At 63.8% G+C, this 14,272-nt stretch overlaps 1 protein-coding gene across 2 annotated transcripts in view; it reads left to right on the forward strand.

Annotated features, from left to right (window-relative positions):
• The window catches only part of KIF25 (kinesin family member 25), a 45,030-nt gene extending 37,105 nt beyond the window's left edge, over positions 1-7,925 (forward strand). Inside the window, exons 10-16 of one of the 2 annotated variants that reach the window (XM_047734678.1) lie at positions 168-296; positions 3,740-3,916; positions 4,882-5,033; positions 6,225-6,368; positions 6,699-6,854; positions 7,495-7,645; positions 7,780-7,925. In XM_047734678.1, coding sequence (XP_047590634.1) covers positions 168-296; positions 3,740-3,916; positions 4,882-5,033; positions 6,225-6,368; positions 6,699-6,854; positions 7,495-7,645; positions 7,780-7,798 — 928 coding nt within the window. In that variant the 3' untranslated portion in view covers positions 7,799-7,925. Of the gene's footprint in view, positions 1-167; positions 297-3,739; positions 3,917-4,881; positions 5,034-6,224; positions 6,369-6,698; positions 6,855-7,479; positions 7,646-7,779 lie in introns of both variants that reach the window. The other variant, XM_047734679.1, reaches the window with a different exon arrangement.
• The last annotated feature ends 6,347 nt before the right edge of the window (positions 7,926-14,272 follow it).

Raw genomic sequence — 14,272 nt, forward strand, 5'->3', positions numbered from 1 at the left:
CCAGCTCCTGTGGAAGCCCAACGAGGAGCAAGGGGCGGGGAGCAGGAACGCAGAGCGACGTGTGCGGTGCAGGGGCTTCTGCGACCGAGTGAGTGCTTCGCGAGGACGCAGCTCAGGACCCAGGGTGCTGCAGGCTGTGCTGACGTCCGCGTCGCGTCGGGTTTCAGGTACAACGTCTGCATCCTGGCTTACGGGCAGACCGGATGCGGGAAGAGCTACACCATGCTGGGTCCGCTTTCTAAGGACGAGCGTGGCGACCTCGGAATCGTGCCCAGGGCTGCTGGGGAGCTCTTCAGGTACGCCGGGGCGGCGAGCCGAGCAGGGAGGGTGGGAGGCGGGCAGCACGGGAAAGGGAGGGCCGGAGCGCTCCTGTTTGCAGAGAGTCCGCCCAGCCCCGCAGCCCCACGCTCCTACCGGAACGCGTGCAACCCAGTGTTTAAACGCTCGGGCCCTCAGTACCACAAACACTAGAAATTCTTATGGCACATTTATGTTGAAATTCTGTCAAGACAAAACATTTTTTTTTAAGTTTGCTTTTTTTTCTTTTTAAAGATTTTTATTTATTTATTTTGTGGGGGCCGAGGGAGAGAGAGAGTCTCAAGCAGAATCCTAGCTGGGCATGGGACCTGACCCAGGACTCGAGCTCACGACCCTGAAATCCTGACCTGAGCCGAAATCAAGAGGCGGATGCTGAGCCGCCCGGGCGCCTCAAATCAGAACTTGCAAGGGCTCCCTAGCTGGACAGCCTCCCTGGTCAGGAGACGGTAGAGCATGGAAATTTTCTGTCCTAGATTGGGACGGGGACAGAGGGAGACCCCCGTTGCCTTTCCTTGCCTTCTGGGCCTGGAAAGAGGGGACACATCTGGTTTTCTTCTTCGAAGTTAGGGTGAGCTGGGCCTGTTGAAGATGCTTCTGGTCTGGGAAAACCTTCCCGGAGGAGACCCACCGCACTCTGGTGATCTTACCAACACAGTTACTCCTGGAAAAAATTAGTAACAGGGTGTCCTCGACTGCCCAAGTGACCAGGGAATCCAGGACCAAAGCTGGGAAATTCCGTGCTCTAGGCCTGGACACTGACTGTCCCTGCCTTCAGGGGCCACTGTGCACCACACTCATTCTCCCTCCACTCACCCTGCTCTGTAAGCGCCGTGGGCTCACACTGCGACCGTCTGTGCCGTGTCCCTGTGAATCCCTCTGCCCCGGAGAGAAGTGTCTTCCCGGCACAGGTCTCCCGGCGGGCTGGGTGCGTTCCAGGCCCCCCACCCCCTCAGATTCGGGTTCTGTCTGTGTCTCCTTGCCGAGCTTCTCATGGCTTAGAATCGCGACGGGACAAGGACGGAAGAACCCCACACAGTCCTCACATGTTGAAGCGTCTTCAAACCAATGATCCTTAAGTGTTAGTGCACACGGAGAACGCGTTTGCTAAGCTTGTTCCGCTAACTACGTCGGAGAAGCATGTGTGGGGACAGGTGAGGCTGTGCTGTGTAGCCAGCGCTCTGGCTCAGTGGCGGTGAGGCCAACCCGGGCACCATGCAGGGGCCCCACTGCCGCGTGTGTGCCTGTGGGTGGTGGGGGCGGAGGGGGTGTGGGGCGGACACCAGCCCTGCGGAGGACTTCCCCGCAGGGAGCACGCCACCCCAGCCCTCAAGGCTCGGCCCAGGAAGGCTCAATGCCAGCCAGCCCAGGCCTCGGGGTTCCCTGGGGCGGGGCTGGGATCTCGGGTGCCAGGGCCCTCCCTCTGGGGACGCGGCTCTCCATCAGCTGTTTGGTTGTTTTGGAATTTCAAGGGGCTGGGACTGTAGGGGGAGCCTGAGGCGTGCTCAGGAGAGCACGTCCTCCTCCTCCGGGGAGACCTCACCTGACAGCAGCCACGTTGCCCAGAAGCTGAGCAGCGGCCACGTGAGGCCACGGCAGAGCCACTGCCGCTCTGGGCTTTGCTGGGTGTCACGTGGAAGGAGGGGTCCCGAGAGACCAGGAGCCGCGGAGGTGGTCTTGCGGTGTCTGCCGCAGAGAGGGGGGCCGGGGGCTGCTGCCATTCCGGGCTCCGGGGTCCTCGCCACCCCTGCCACTCCGAGCTCCTTCACTCTGGCGCCTGGCCCCTTCCGAGCCCGGTGACGCCGCCTCCTTCACAGCCGATCTCCACTTACCACCGACGTGAGGAGGCTCTTCCACACGGCGGCTGATGCCCCAGGAAGGTGGAGTGTGTGACCATCGCCGGCCCTCAACAGCCCCAGAGCGACACAGCGAGGATCTGGGCGATGCGTGGGACGAGGGGCTCCCCGCTTCGTGGCCTCATGGGACCCACATGTGCTTCTGTGGAACATGCCCCACACGGCGCTGTGACCGTTCCCGCGTGCTGCCTGCTGACCACTCGCTTCCTCGAGGCGAAGCCTGGCGCCTGCTTCGTCAGCACCGTCCGCGGAATCGAGCGATGCTGCCAGAGGGACCCGCGGGCCAGCGAATGCCACTGTTCGAGGACTTAACGTAGTGGAAGAAAATCTTCAAATCAGCTCCCTGGTATTATGTAGATGAGAAATTCCAAATTCGGGTTTTGCGACTTGGGAAGACATGGCCGTTCCCACGAGGGGACAGAAACGCAGGCAGGGGTCAGGCTCGAGGACATGGTGGCCGGAGCCGCGGGGGACGCCCAGCCCCCAGCTCGGCTGACCTGGCTCCTCGCTCTTCCCACGGTTATCCTCAGTCTTGTCCATAGACCCCACCGCAGAGGACGACCCAAATCCGAACTCTGAACCGAAAATTATTCTTACTGGAGAATTTTTCTTCCGTTTTGGGCTTTCTTGTTTTCTTGACTGTGTCATTGGAAGACATTAATTGCTCATTTTATTCTGGGCTCTCTGGAGCTCCTAAGTAAACTCGATCTGTCCATGCTGGCATGAGACGCCGCGTGTTCCAGAAACGCTCCTCCCACACTGGCCTCCCAGCCCCAGGCACAGAATTTCTTTGTGGACAAGACAGCACTGTCATCCGACTCCGACTGGTCTCGCCATGCACATGTCAGGCAGGCAGTGGTCCCAGAAGACAGGGCGGCCTCCATGGGCTGTGTGGGCAGTTTGGTGGCAAGGCGCTGGCAGGGATGTGGGCGGGAGGAGCCAGGCTGGTGGTCACTCTTCCCCTGACTGGGGTTATGGGGTTTTTCTCCAAGTGGGTAGTATCAGTATTTTTAAACCTCTCCACGGTCGGCACACAGCACTTCACCAGATGCGTCGGGACAAGACGTGTTGTTTCTGAGAGGCTGGTGGGTTGTCAGGAGGGCACGGGCAGGACTTGGCTGGACGTCGGGGCGCGAGCCGGGCTGCAGAGGGGTCTGCACTCAGTCCTGCCTGGAACAGAGCTAACCCGGCCCCGGAAAGGTGCTGAGCCCTCCTGTCATCACAGCTGGCTTCGGCCTTCTGCAGAGTGAGGGGCCTCCGGCCGGGGGCTGGCTGCGTGGCGGCTGCGTGTCCTCCCTGCTTCCTGCCCTCCTGGGCTTGGGATCCTAAGGGCCCTTTCCGAGGGACCGAGATCACTGGTCCAGGTACGGCTCAGGGAAAGCCGCTGTTCCCAGGACGGTAGCCCCCCGCAGCTGGACGAGAACAGGCCGTCTGGTGGTGCTCGCCGGCCGGGAGTCTCGCTGCGAGGCCGGGACTGTAGCCTCCCCCACGAGACGGCTTCCCTGGCAGCTCTCCTCACCGGGCGGCCCGAGCCACAATGGCTGAGTCCCTCGTGTCCCACCCCCCAGGCTTATTTCAGAAAACCCATCCAGGAGCCTGAAGGTTGACGTATCCACAGTGGAAGTGTATAATAACGACATTTTGGACCTTCTGGCCAAAGAGCGGCGTCCAGCGGTGTCTGGGCCCCTGCGGGAGGCGCCGATGACCAAGGCCACAAAGCGGGAGGTGTCACCGCCCACCCGAGTGTGAGTACTCAGCTGTGGCCCGGCCTCTCTGAGTGGCCGGCGGCTTCCCCAGGACCCCGAGTAAGACCAGCGCGTGGGCCAGACCGGCGGGTTTATCGCTGGAAGGTTCTCTGTGTTGCCTTAAAACGCATCTGCATCTTTTGACTCGCTTTAGAAATTATCTTTTTAAAATCACAATGACAACAGACACGTTAACTAACCTTTTAAAATATCCTGATGACAAACGTGTGGGACCGGTCCTGTCCCCACATTCCAGACGGGAGAGCAGGCTCACAACAGCGGACCCCCCACCCGCCGACCCGCGGTTAAGTGCACACGCCCTCATGTCCACTTGTGCGGGTCCGTATTTGAGAGAACACAGTAAGCCTCTGTGTGGTGAAGAAGGAAGTCTCCTCGCGTTGCCTGATACACCTGTTCCCTGGATCCACCTCTGGGTGTCGGGGGGCTCGCAGGGGGCAGGGGGAGGCGGTCTCCCCTTGCTAATGAGGGTTGGGGGGTGAGCTTGTCCCGGGCTCTTAGAGTCAGTACGGGAAGCGTCTGCAGCCTGTTCTCGCATCTGAAGAAAACCAGGTGCCTTGAGCCGTGAGCCTGCACGGGGTAACCCAAACCCTCAGCTTCTACTAAGACTTGCAACGACCCAGGTCCCACTGGTGGGATGCTCTGAGTGGCTGTCATGGCTCAGCGGCTAGAGCAGGGACCCGGACTTCTGCTGGAGTCCACGGGGCTGCACTACGTAAAGGAATGCGGGACTGGAATGTGTGGGCCCAGGTGACCACTCCAGAGGAAAGCCGTGGAGGACGCGTCAGTGAGGCCTCAGACAAGGAAGGGGTTTGACTTGCTGTTTTGTTTTGTCTAAGACACGCTCCAGCCTGCTTTCCTCCAGTCGGTCCGCTTGGTCTGTGGGAGAGGGAGGGGGCGTCCCTCGTCGCCCCGCGGGCGTCCCCATCCCCCGTGTGCCCCTCCAGGCCCGTGCACAGTGCGGAGGACTTCGTCGCGCTTGCTGCTGGAAGCCTGCAGTTCCGGGCACGGCTCGCCACCAGCGTGCATGCCTGTTCTTCCCGGTCCCACCTGATAATAACGGCCACTCTCACTGCAGCCCCCGCCGGCGGCAGCCCCAGTAAGTGGCCGTGCGCGCCCGGGCAGGGGCACAGAGGAGAAATGGCCCACGGCCTGGGGGTGGGGGTCGCAAACACAACTTTGGAGGATCCGGAACCCGGGCTGAGAAGAGAGGGGACCGGGGCTGTAGGGGGAACGGAGGACAAGGCTTCGTTAGACAGGACATGACATGGAGGACAGGCGCATTTGTATCTGGGAACGGGATTCCTGCTCCATGAGTGAGACTGTGTGACTTGGGTTTAGAAAGTCACAAACCAGCATATAAAGTGGTGCCAGTTATGTAAGAAAAGCAAGGCACATGTTGCGAGGGTCATGCGTCCCAGTCGGCGAAGATGGGGCGGGCACCCAGGGCGGCCTGCGGGACTCGCAAAGCACAAGCCCCCAGGCTGGGACGGACTGGTTGAGCGCCCGCGTTTCTGCAGGGTCCCAGTGCCACAGTGCACCAGCGGGGGATGGCTGGTCCAGGGCCCACGTCACACGCGGTCACACGGACGCCCGGTCCTGGTGGGCGGCACGCCCCTGACCTCGTGGCCACCAAGGCGGCCCAGGCAAGGGAGGACGGGGGCTGGTGGGAGCGGCACAGATGCCTGACTACCTTGTGTCCCCCGAACTCGGCCGGATGGCCCCAGGGCCAGGCGCCTGCAGGGAGGGTGGGGCCGTGTGGGCAGGCATCGTCCAGGAGCTGGCGGTCGCCAGCCACGGTGAGAAGGCTGTGGAGACCAGAGTGGTATTTTTGTGTATATTTTTTATGTTTTCCACAGTGAGTATATAATTTAGATTTAAAAAATCTCTTTAAGAAGACCACGTAGGATTAATGCTTGATGAAACGGATGCACAGCGAAGTGAGGAAGGGCTTTGCCAGGACTTCTGTGGGGGGCTGGGAAGCGAACGGTGGGGTTTACCTCCGTCGGGGCCCCTTGGGTATTAATGCGTGTCATCACTGAGTACTTCCGGAACATCACTTTGTTCCTGGGACCACGTGGGCTCCGGCCTGCCTTCTGAGGGTGATGCTGTCCGTCCCTATGTGACTCAGAGAAGCCCCGTCCCATGGCCAGACCCTGCCGGGCTGTCCGTCCGAGGAAGTACCCTCTGGAGTGCGGTCCTTCGGGAGGAAGGCTCGCTCTCCGGCACCGCGGGAAGCTGAGGGAGGCCTCATGCACATCACTCCCGGGTACCTGTCACCCCCTTGCAGCGGACGGGCAGTCACTCGGACCACAGCTCCAGGGGCAGCCAGCAGGCTGCAGAGCCTCGCCCGAGTCCCCCGGGGCCCAGCGAGCAGGGGAGCAGGTGCATGCCAAGCTGCAGCTCGTGGATCTGGCGGGCAGCGAGTGTGTGGGTGAGCCCGGAGAGGGCGCCTCCGTCTGGGGCGAGCGGGGGTGTGGGGGGCCTGAGCAGGGTCCCCATCTTGAGCGAGCTCGCCCTGCTCCACCCAGCAGGCCACGGTCTGTCCACGGCCGTGTCCCCCTCCAGGGCTCTGCATGGCCAGCTGCTCCCAGCCAAGGCCGTGCAGGCCATCAGAGGATAAGGTCGGTGGGATCGAGGGTCCCCCCACTCAGGGCTCCCGTCCCGAGGAGGGACGGTGTTGCTTTTCCTGTTCATTTCTTGATGTGGCCAGAGAACTCGTTGCCCATGCTGACCACGTGATGGGGTCTTGGTGCTGTCCCAGGTGTGTCTGGAGTGACAGGAGCGGCCCTCAGAGAGACTTCGTTCATAAACCGGAGCCTGGCGGCCCTCGCGGACGTCCTGGGGGCCCTGGCGGAGCACAGAGACCACATCCCCTACCGCAACAGCCAGCTCACCCACTTTCTCCAGGACGTTCTCGGTAACGTGAGGGTCCCCCACCCGGAGAGGCCCTAGACCACAGGATGCCCGGGTGCCACGCCACCCTGTCCCCGGCCCTGGGGGGCCTTGCTCCTCCTGGCCATACCTCCCTGGGGGACCTCCCGGCCCCCAGGTCACTGTGCACTCCCTGCACATTCTCTGTGTCACCGTGCACTGGGCTGCTTGGTTTGCACGAGCCTGGCGAGCTCCCCGAGTAGGTGCTCGGCTCCTTTGTGTCCTGTGTCCCATCCTGTCGGGTATGCGGAGGGCTCGTGCTGATGAGCCTGCGTGGGCCCACGGAGTGTGCTGGCCTCTGGCCCATGTGCCCTTGTTGGTGCCATGCATTGGTTGCAGGTCCCAGAAACCCAGGCTGAGGTCCTCACAGAGAGCAGGACTGAAGGGGATAGTCTGCTCTTCTCCAGGCCACCACTCACCCTGAGGATAGCTGGGATAGAATGTTCTAGACTTTCTATGCGTCTCCTCTCTCTCTGTGCAGATGGGCTTTCTCCTCAGGAAGAGGCCGGGCTGCATCCAGTGTTCACCTTACAGTTTCTCCCTCTAAGAGGATCCCCGATGCACGTGGCGGGGTGCAGGGCGGCATCTCAGGCTCTTTTCACAGGCCGTAGCTTCTTATTTTAAAGGAGGGGACGCGAAGCTGCTGGTGATTCTGTGCGTGTCGCCCTGCCGGAAGCACGTGGCAGAAACTCTGCGGTGCCTGGGGTTTGGGGCCCAGGTGAGGCACGTGCAGCGAGGCCCCGCCGGAGGGGGCGGAGCCGCCGCCCGGAAACCCAGGTGAAGGAGGGGCAGGGTCGGGTTAGGGTTAGCGGGCTTGCACCCCGGCGACGGGTCTCCTGTCTGTACCGGACGACGTGTGTCCTAACATAAGCTCGTTCACCTTGGACTTCACGAGCCTGTTGTTTTCCCAGGAACAGGTCACCACGCTGACCTGTCATCAAGGAGCGGGGGACGCCCAGGGAGAAGCGCAGGTCCCAGGAGCCCTGCAGGCCGGGGACGTGGGGGCGGTGCTCTCGGCTCTCGGGGCCAAGCGGAAGGAGCTTCGGGTCTGCTGGCCGGCGGGGAAGCTGTGAAGCCCAGACAGGGCTCGGGGCCGTGGTGGCTCCAGAGCCACAGCCCGGGGGGGCTCGGGCCGCTGTCTGACCCGCGCACTTTCCTCAGCGGTGAAGCCCGTTCCCGCGCTGCAAGATGCTGGGTTTGCGCAAACACGCCTCAGAGAGCAGATGTTTCGTGTCATTATTCCTCCTCGTAACGGCCCGCCGTCCCCAGCCAGCGTCCCAGAGCTGGCCATGATGGGTGACACATGGTGGGGGGCTCTCCGCGCGGGGGTCGTGCGTGGGATCTGGGGGCCCTGGGAGCCCAGCACAGCGTGAAGTCCCCCGGCCGACTGCTGGCCTTGCGCTGATGGAGAAGCGCGTGTCGTGCCGTCCCCACGGCCACAGGGACCTCTTGGCTGGAGGCGGCTCAGAGCTGGGTCACAGAGTGGCAGGACACGCGGACGTGGTGCACGGGGCATGCGGCTCTGGAAGGGGGTTTGGATGCAGCGCACGCGCCGGAGTGAGGAGAATCCGCTCTGACCTCAGCCTGTCTGACGGGAGAGGGAGCAGGATGGGTTCTCGTCAGCACAGACTGGCAAGCCTGCTCCCCCCGCACGGCTCCCGGGACGTGCACATGGCCACGAGGGAGGCGCGAGGACCTATGCCTGCCTCAGTCTCCCGGGGTGGCCTCGGCTCCTCACGGACCTTCCCATCCCTTCCCGCCCCTACCGGGAGCCCGGTTCCTGGCCAGCTTTCGGCCCACGGGACCCCTCCCAGGGCAGGGTATTCCCTGTGGGAAGAGGACGCCACACACGGCAGGGGCAGGGCTGGTCACGCAGACGACTGGGAAGGAGCGTTCCTGGGCGCGTGTGTGGCCCCATGAGCGTGACGACGACAGGAACACGTGAACCCGGCGTTCAGGTGCTGTTGGGACACAAACGGGGTGAGCCGCGCAGGGGCCGGTGATCTGACCTCCCAGAAAAGTGAGAACTCGGCCTTGTTGCCGACAGATCCGTTAACAAGGCCCCGACGCGGGGGACTCTGCACCAAAGAGGGGGTGACGGTGACAGACACGGTTCCCCCGGACTTGAGGGGGAGCAGAGCAGGGCCGTCCTCACCTGTGAGTGTCGGGTGGGTGCTGGGGGGGGGTGTCTGTCACTGCAGGATCCCGTGGCAACAGGACACGCCCCACAGCTCTGAGACACCCCCGCATGTCTGCGAGGACAGCCCCAGGGCCGGTGGGCCTCCGGGGAGCCCCTCCACACACAGCCTGTGTGGGGCGCATCGCCCTGAACCCAAGGCAGGCCGGGGACTGGCAGGGCCGGCCTCCTGCTGACAAAGGCCCTGAGTGCGCACCCGGGCCGTGAGCCTGTGGACGCGCTCCCCTGGCTCGAGGGCGTCGTCCCTGCTCCGTGGGGATTCGGGGCCGCGGGGCTCCAGCGGTGAGGCCGGTGACTGCCTCAGTTTCAGAGTCCAGGGACTGTGGCGGGACAGTCCGGGGCGGCAGGCACAGGACACAGGGCTGCAAGGGGACAGACAGAGAGGAGGTGGCCACAGCGCTGGCAAGGAAGAAAGACCGCTGGCGGCGGGCAGTGGGCCGCGCCCCAGAGAGGGGCTGAGAATCTGCTTGGTGCCCCCCAGGCCGGCCCTGGCCGTCCCCTTGCGGGGTGTCCTGTTGCCACGGGGATCCTGCAGTGACAGACACCCCCCCAGCACCCACCCGACACTCACAGGTGAGGACGGCCCCGCTCTGCTCCCCATCAAGTCCGGGGGGACCGTGTCTGTCACTATCACCCACTCCGTGGTGCGGAGTCTCCCGCATGAGCCCCCAGGACTCAGGGCGGCACAGCGCCAGCCTCAGAGCCGCTGTTCCGTGCTGGCGTGACGATCCTGCGAACTCGTCTGTGACGTGCGCGTTTGGCAGAGAAGAGAGCACCTCACCTGTGGAAAAGGGAGCTGGGGCCTCAGCCGCTCGGGGGTGTCCCTGTCGGGACGCCGGAGCACGTCCCGGGGTTTTAGGGCCTCGCGAATTCCCAGATGTCCCCACTCCCCGCGCACAGCCTGTGTCCATCTCCGTCGCCCTGCGGGGCCTGTGTGTCCCCGAGGTGGGGGCCCGCATGCGTAGGAGGGAGAGGATGTGGGGGGCCTGTGGCCTCCGGCCTGGTTGGCTGGCCCCCAGATACACGCGGGGCACTGTCCCCCCCCCCACTCCGACGGCTGCCTGCTGGAAGCACAGCCGCTGGGGACACGACATGGATCCCCCCGAGACTCCAGAACTGGGATGAGAACCAGGGCTGTCCTCGCCTGTCTGTCCCCCAGGCCCTGGTCCCCCCGAAACAAAACATCGGGGGCACAGGCGCACGGCAGCAGTGCGGACTAGAACCTGCTCCACAGGCCGGGCCCAGGGGTGGGGAGCACAGCCCCTCTGTCCTCAGTGGCCCGGGCTCGCGGCTTCAGGTCCCCTGTTGCCACTCGGGGGCTCTGCCCCCAGCCCTGCCCCTCCAGTCCCAGGCCGAGTGGCCCACCCTGTGGCTCCCATGTCCTCCTGGCCGCCCCTTCCCTGGGGCCAGAGCGGCCTGACCTTCCTCAGACACGGTTCAAGCCACAGTGCCCAGGACATGCTGTCGTGGGTACCTGAGTCCACGCGCCCTGGGAGCTGCCGCGCCCCTTGGGCTTGTCTCCCTCATCCTTGGGGCTGGCTTACGAGGACGGCTTCCCCTCCTTGGTGCTCGGTGCCCCCACCCCAAGGGTATTTCGGAGATCACATCCCCCTCAACGCACACTTTCCGTTTGTGCAGCAGCGGCCTGAACCCTGGACCTTGAGCCGCCGCGTCCGGAGGCCTGGGGCTGCAGGGGCGAGTGGCCGCGGGGCGTCAGAGGGCGGGGTCCGCGGCTCACTGTGTCTGCGCCAAGGGAGCAGCCTGCAGGGTGAGGTGAGGGTGGGCCCGGGGCTGGGGGCCAGAGCGGGTACAGCGGGGGTCTCCTGCAGGGAACGGTGAGGCGACGGATTGCTGTGAGGGGTTCGTGGACAAAACAGAGACGCTTCCAGGCAGGAGGTTCAGATCCCGAGACCCCAAGGGCCCCTCCCCCATCCCCGTGCTGAACTTCAGGCTGAATTCCGGGGGACAGGCCTGCCTCTGCCCTTCCCACCTCCTGAAAGCCACGCTGTCCTTGCCCGGGGGGCAGTAACCTGAGAACCCCACATGCCTCTCCCCACATGAGGCCCCTGGCTGGTCCCCGCGCTGCTGCCCTTCCACGAGGGCAGTGGGACCCGTCCTTCCTGGTGACTTGGTCTTAACCACTGATAGTCGAAAACATCTTCATTCTGCAAATTTTAGAAAACCACACAGCCACGTGCGGATGGCGCCCAACCCAGAGCCCTAATGGGCCTCGTGGTGCCTCCGCTCTCCTCCTTGAAGCCCCGGCCACTGTGCCTGGGGCTCAGCTCCTCTTTAAAAGCCCCAGGTCTCCTGGACAGATGCCCTGGTCCCCCGACAACCCACTCTTCTCTGCTGAGTCTCCCAGCCCATGCAGGGCCACGGACTCGGTAGGCTTCTCTTGAGAAAGGACGTCCTGTGCTCTGGATTCTGTCTCCCGAGGAGGTTGGCCTCGGTAACCCAGACGTCACAGGGCAGAGTTCACCAAGCCAAAGTGAAAGTTAGACATGCCCTCTGGACTCCTGGGTCCGGGGGCCACAGGCCCCTTGCAGTGACAGCCAGCACAAACAGAGGTGCCTCCAGGTCCAGGAGCTGCATCCCACATCCCAGCAGGGCGGCAGCCAGTGCTCCCCCTGTGCTAACCCAGCTCCCCGGGCCTCAACCCCAGGGCGGCCCAGGGAGCTACCTCAAGCCAGCCCTCGTGGTTTCTGTGACTCTGGACCTGGTAACCCGACCTCTGGCCTCCATCCAAACTGGGCCCCGGCCACGCTGGCACACACTTTCCTGAGCTGTCTGCCCACTCCTGGGTCGCAGGGGTCCTGGGTGGGCTTCCTCTCCAGCCCCCGCCCGCGTCGGCTGCAGTGCAGGGAGACGTGTGGGGGCTATGTCCAGGGCCCCGGGCCGCCACAGCCCCAGGCCACATGACCCTCCTCACAGGTCACCTGTGGTCTCAGGGTGTAGGTGCCTCAGCCCGCTCTGTGGCTCGGACCTGCCCTTCTCACAGACCCACCGATCGCTGCTAGTTAAGACCCATTTTCCAGGAAAACGTCTGTTTCGCCTGAAGGACAGTCCTAATCACAAAGGAGCACTGGCATTTCTGACTTTCCGGCCACGCTGGCAGCCGCTCTATGGCTTTCATTTTTTCTGGGTGGACAGGAGCGGGGAGGGCTGGAGACCTCGGCCTCAGCGCACTCTTGCCTCTAATTTTGCTTGCCGCTCGCCCCAGCAACCCGAGATTACCCTGCGGCTAACAGACACTTGGCATAATTTTCCTTGTCTGTCCTCGGGGCCTGGAGGAAACACAGAAATAGGAGCCCCTCCCGGGTTCTGGTGGTTTCTCGGGGTCAGCCAACGGTCCCTGCTGCCCCATCTGCCAAGGACACGGGCACTGGTCCTGCCCTGCCTCCTCCTCCGGCCCCGGGCCATCCTCCGGTGCCGGATCGGTGGGATTGGGGGTGATGGGAGATGGAGTCTGGGTGTGAGCCCCGACGTGCACCAAGAGCAGCTGGTCAGAGACCACGCGGGCCTGAGCTCGCCAGGCGGGTCCTGCGCGCCACATCCAGCCCCTCCTGGACACCCAGGCCTGGGGCCGCCATGGCGTATCTCCAGCGCCCTCTCGTGGCAGCTGGGGACAGACGTGGCATCATCCAGGGCCACCCACTCCCCAACCCCAGCCAACGCCTGTCCGCTCACCCTCCTGTGCACGCGTCGGGCGGGGGGGGCGCCCCCCAGCTCCCTTCTGCCCCACCTGACACCTTTGTGCAGCAGCAAATCAGTCGGCCGGGCTCTTGTGCTGTGTTTTCTCTGAAGGAAAATAACCTCCAGATGCTTCAGATCCCAGCAAGCCCACGTGTCGCTATGGGGAGCAGTCTCGGTTCCAGTTTGGAAAATCATGGGAAGCAGCAGCCCCAGACAGCTCTGGAAGCTCTTGTCCCACTCTTCAGGCCCCGACCTCCTGCTGCCTTGTTCGGGGGGACAGCGGGGCCCTTCCTTAGCCTTTTGTCTTGTGGCTGCTAGGCTGGGTGCCCTTGGCAGCCTGGGGCCTGGGGACTTCTGCACAGGGAACAGCCTTGACCCTGGCCGGCACCGGCCCAGGGCTGGCCCGGGACGTCCGTCTAGTGACACAGCCACCTCTGGCCACCCCGCACGGCAGCACTGCCCCCTGGCAACGTCAGGCCGCAGCCGAAGGTGGCAGAGTGGCCTTGCTCATCTCTAAGGAGCACATCTGTTAAGTGTGAGCCCCACGGGGCGAGTTGTCCTCCGCGTTCCCGTCCTGGCAGTGCCAGCACACAGCGCGCGGTCACAGGACAAGCCCTCTGGGGTTGTCTGCTCATGCGACCGCAACGCCCAGCCTCCTGGCCCACTGGCGCAGGCTGGTCCGAGTGTGTGTAGGAGGTGGGGACTTAGTACTTCCTTACACGTGCCTGGTGTGCACACACACAAGATTCCCTTTCACAGAAAAGATCAGGAAGCCCAGCCCCAGTGGCATCAACCTTGCTGTCTGTGTGTCTGTGTGTTCGCACCCACACACGCGTACACACACGCATGCACACGCACACAGGCCGGCTCTGCCCTCCATCTCCAAAATGAGTCTGAGTTGAGCTCCCGCGCCCGCGTGGCCTTCCCAGCACAGGCACGAGATATGGGGAGATGTCCTGGGCACAGGGCCGTGTGGCGGTGCGCTCCCCACCACCCGCTGAGTACTCAGGGCCACCAGACAGGCACGACCCAGGTCATCTAGATCCAGGGCACAGCAGGTGCGCGGGTGCGGATCCTGGGCAGGGGAGAGGCCAGAGGGGCCCAGGTGAAGGGAGCCACCCCACAGCCATGAGGAGCCTCAGATGCGAGGCTCGCTGGGACCATCTCCCGTCCCTCTCGTTCTGGAGCGGCTGCTCTCAGGTCTCAGGAAGGGGTGTAGGTGCCAGAGGGCTAAGAGGCAGGGGAGACCCAGCACCAGCCACGCTTTTCCACCCGGCACACAGGCGCTAGTCCGCTCGCGGGCACACGCACGGAGCTCAGCCCAGCGACTGCCATCCAGGTGGCAGCCGGCTCCAGGAAGGCCGCCCGCAAGCAGGGCCCAGAGCCGGGGAGCATGTCCCCACCCCAGGGAAGCCTCCCTGCCTGTGGCCTCCTGGGCCACGCAGTCCAACCACTGTCCTGCTCACCGGCCTCTGAACGCCCTGGGTGAAGGTCAGCTGTCCCTCCGATCT

The sequence above is a fragment of the Lutra lutra genome, chromosome 6, assembly GCF_902655055.1.
Source record: "Lutra lutra chromosome 6, mLutLut1.2, whole genome shotgun sequence".
Lineage (NCBI taxonomy): Eukaryota > Metazoa > Chordata > Mammalia > Carnivora > Mustelidae > Lutra > Lutra lutra.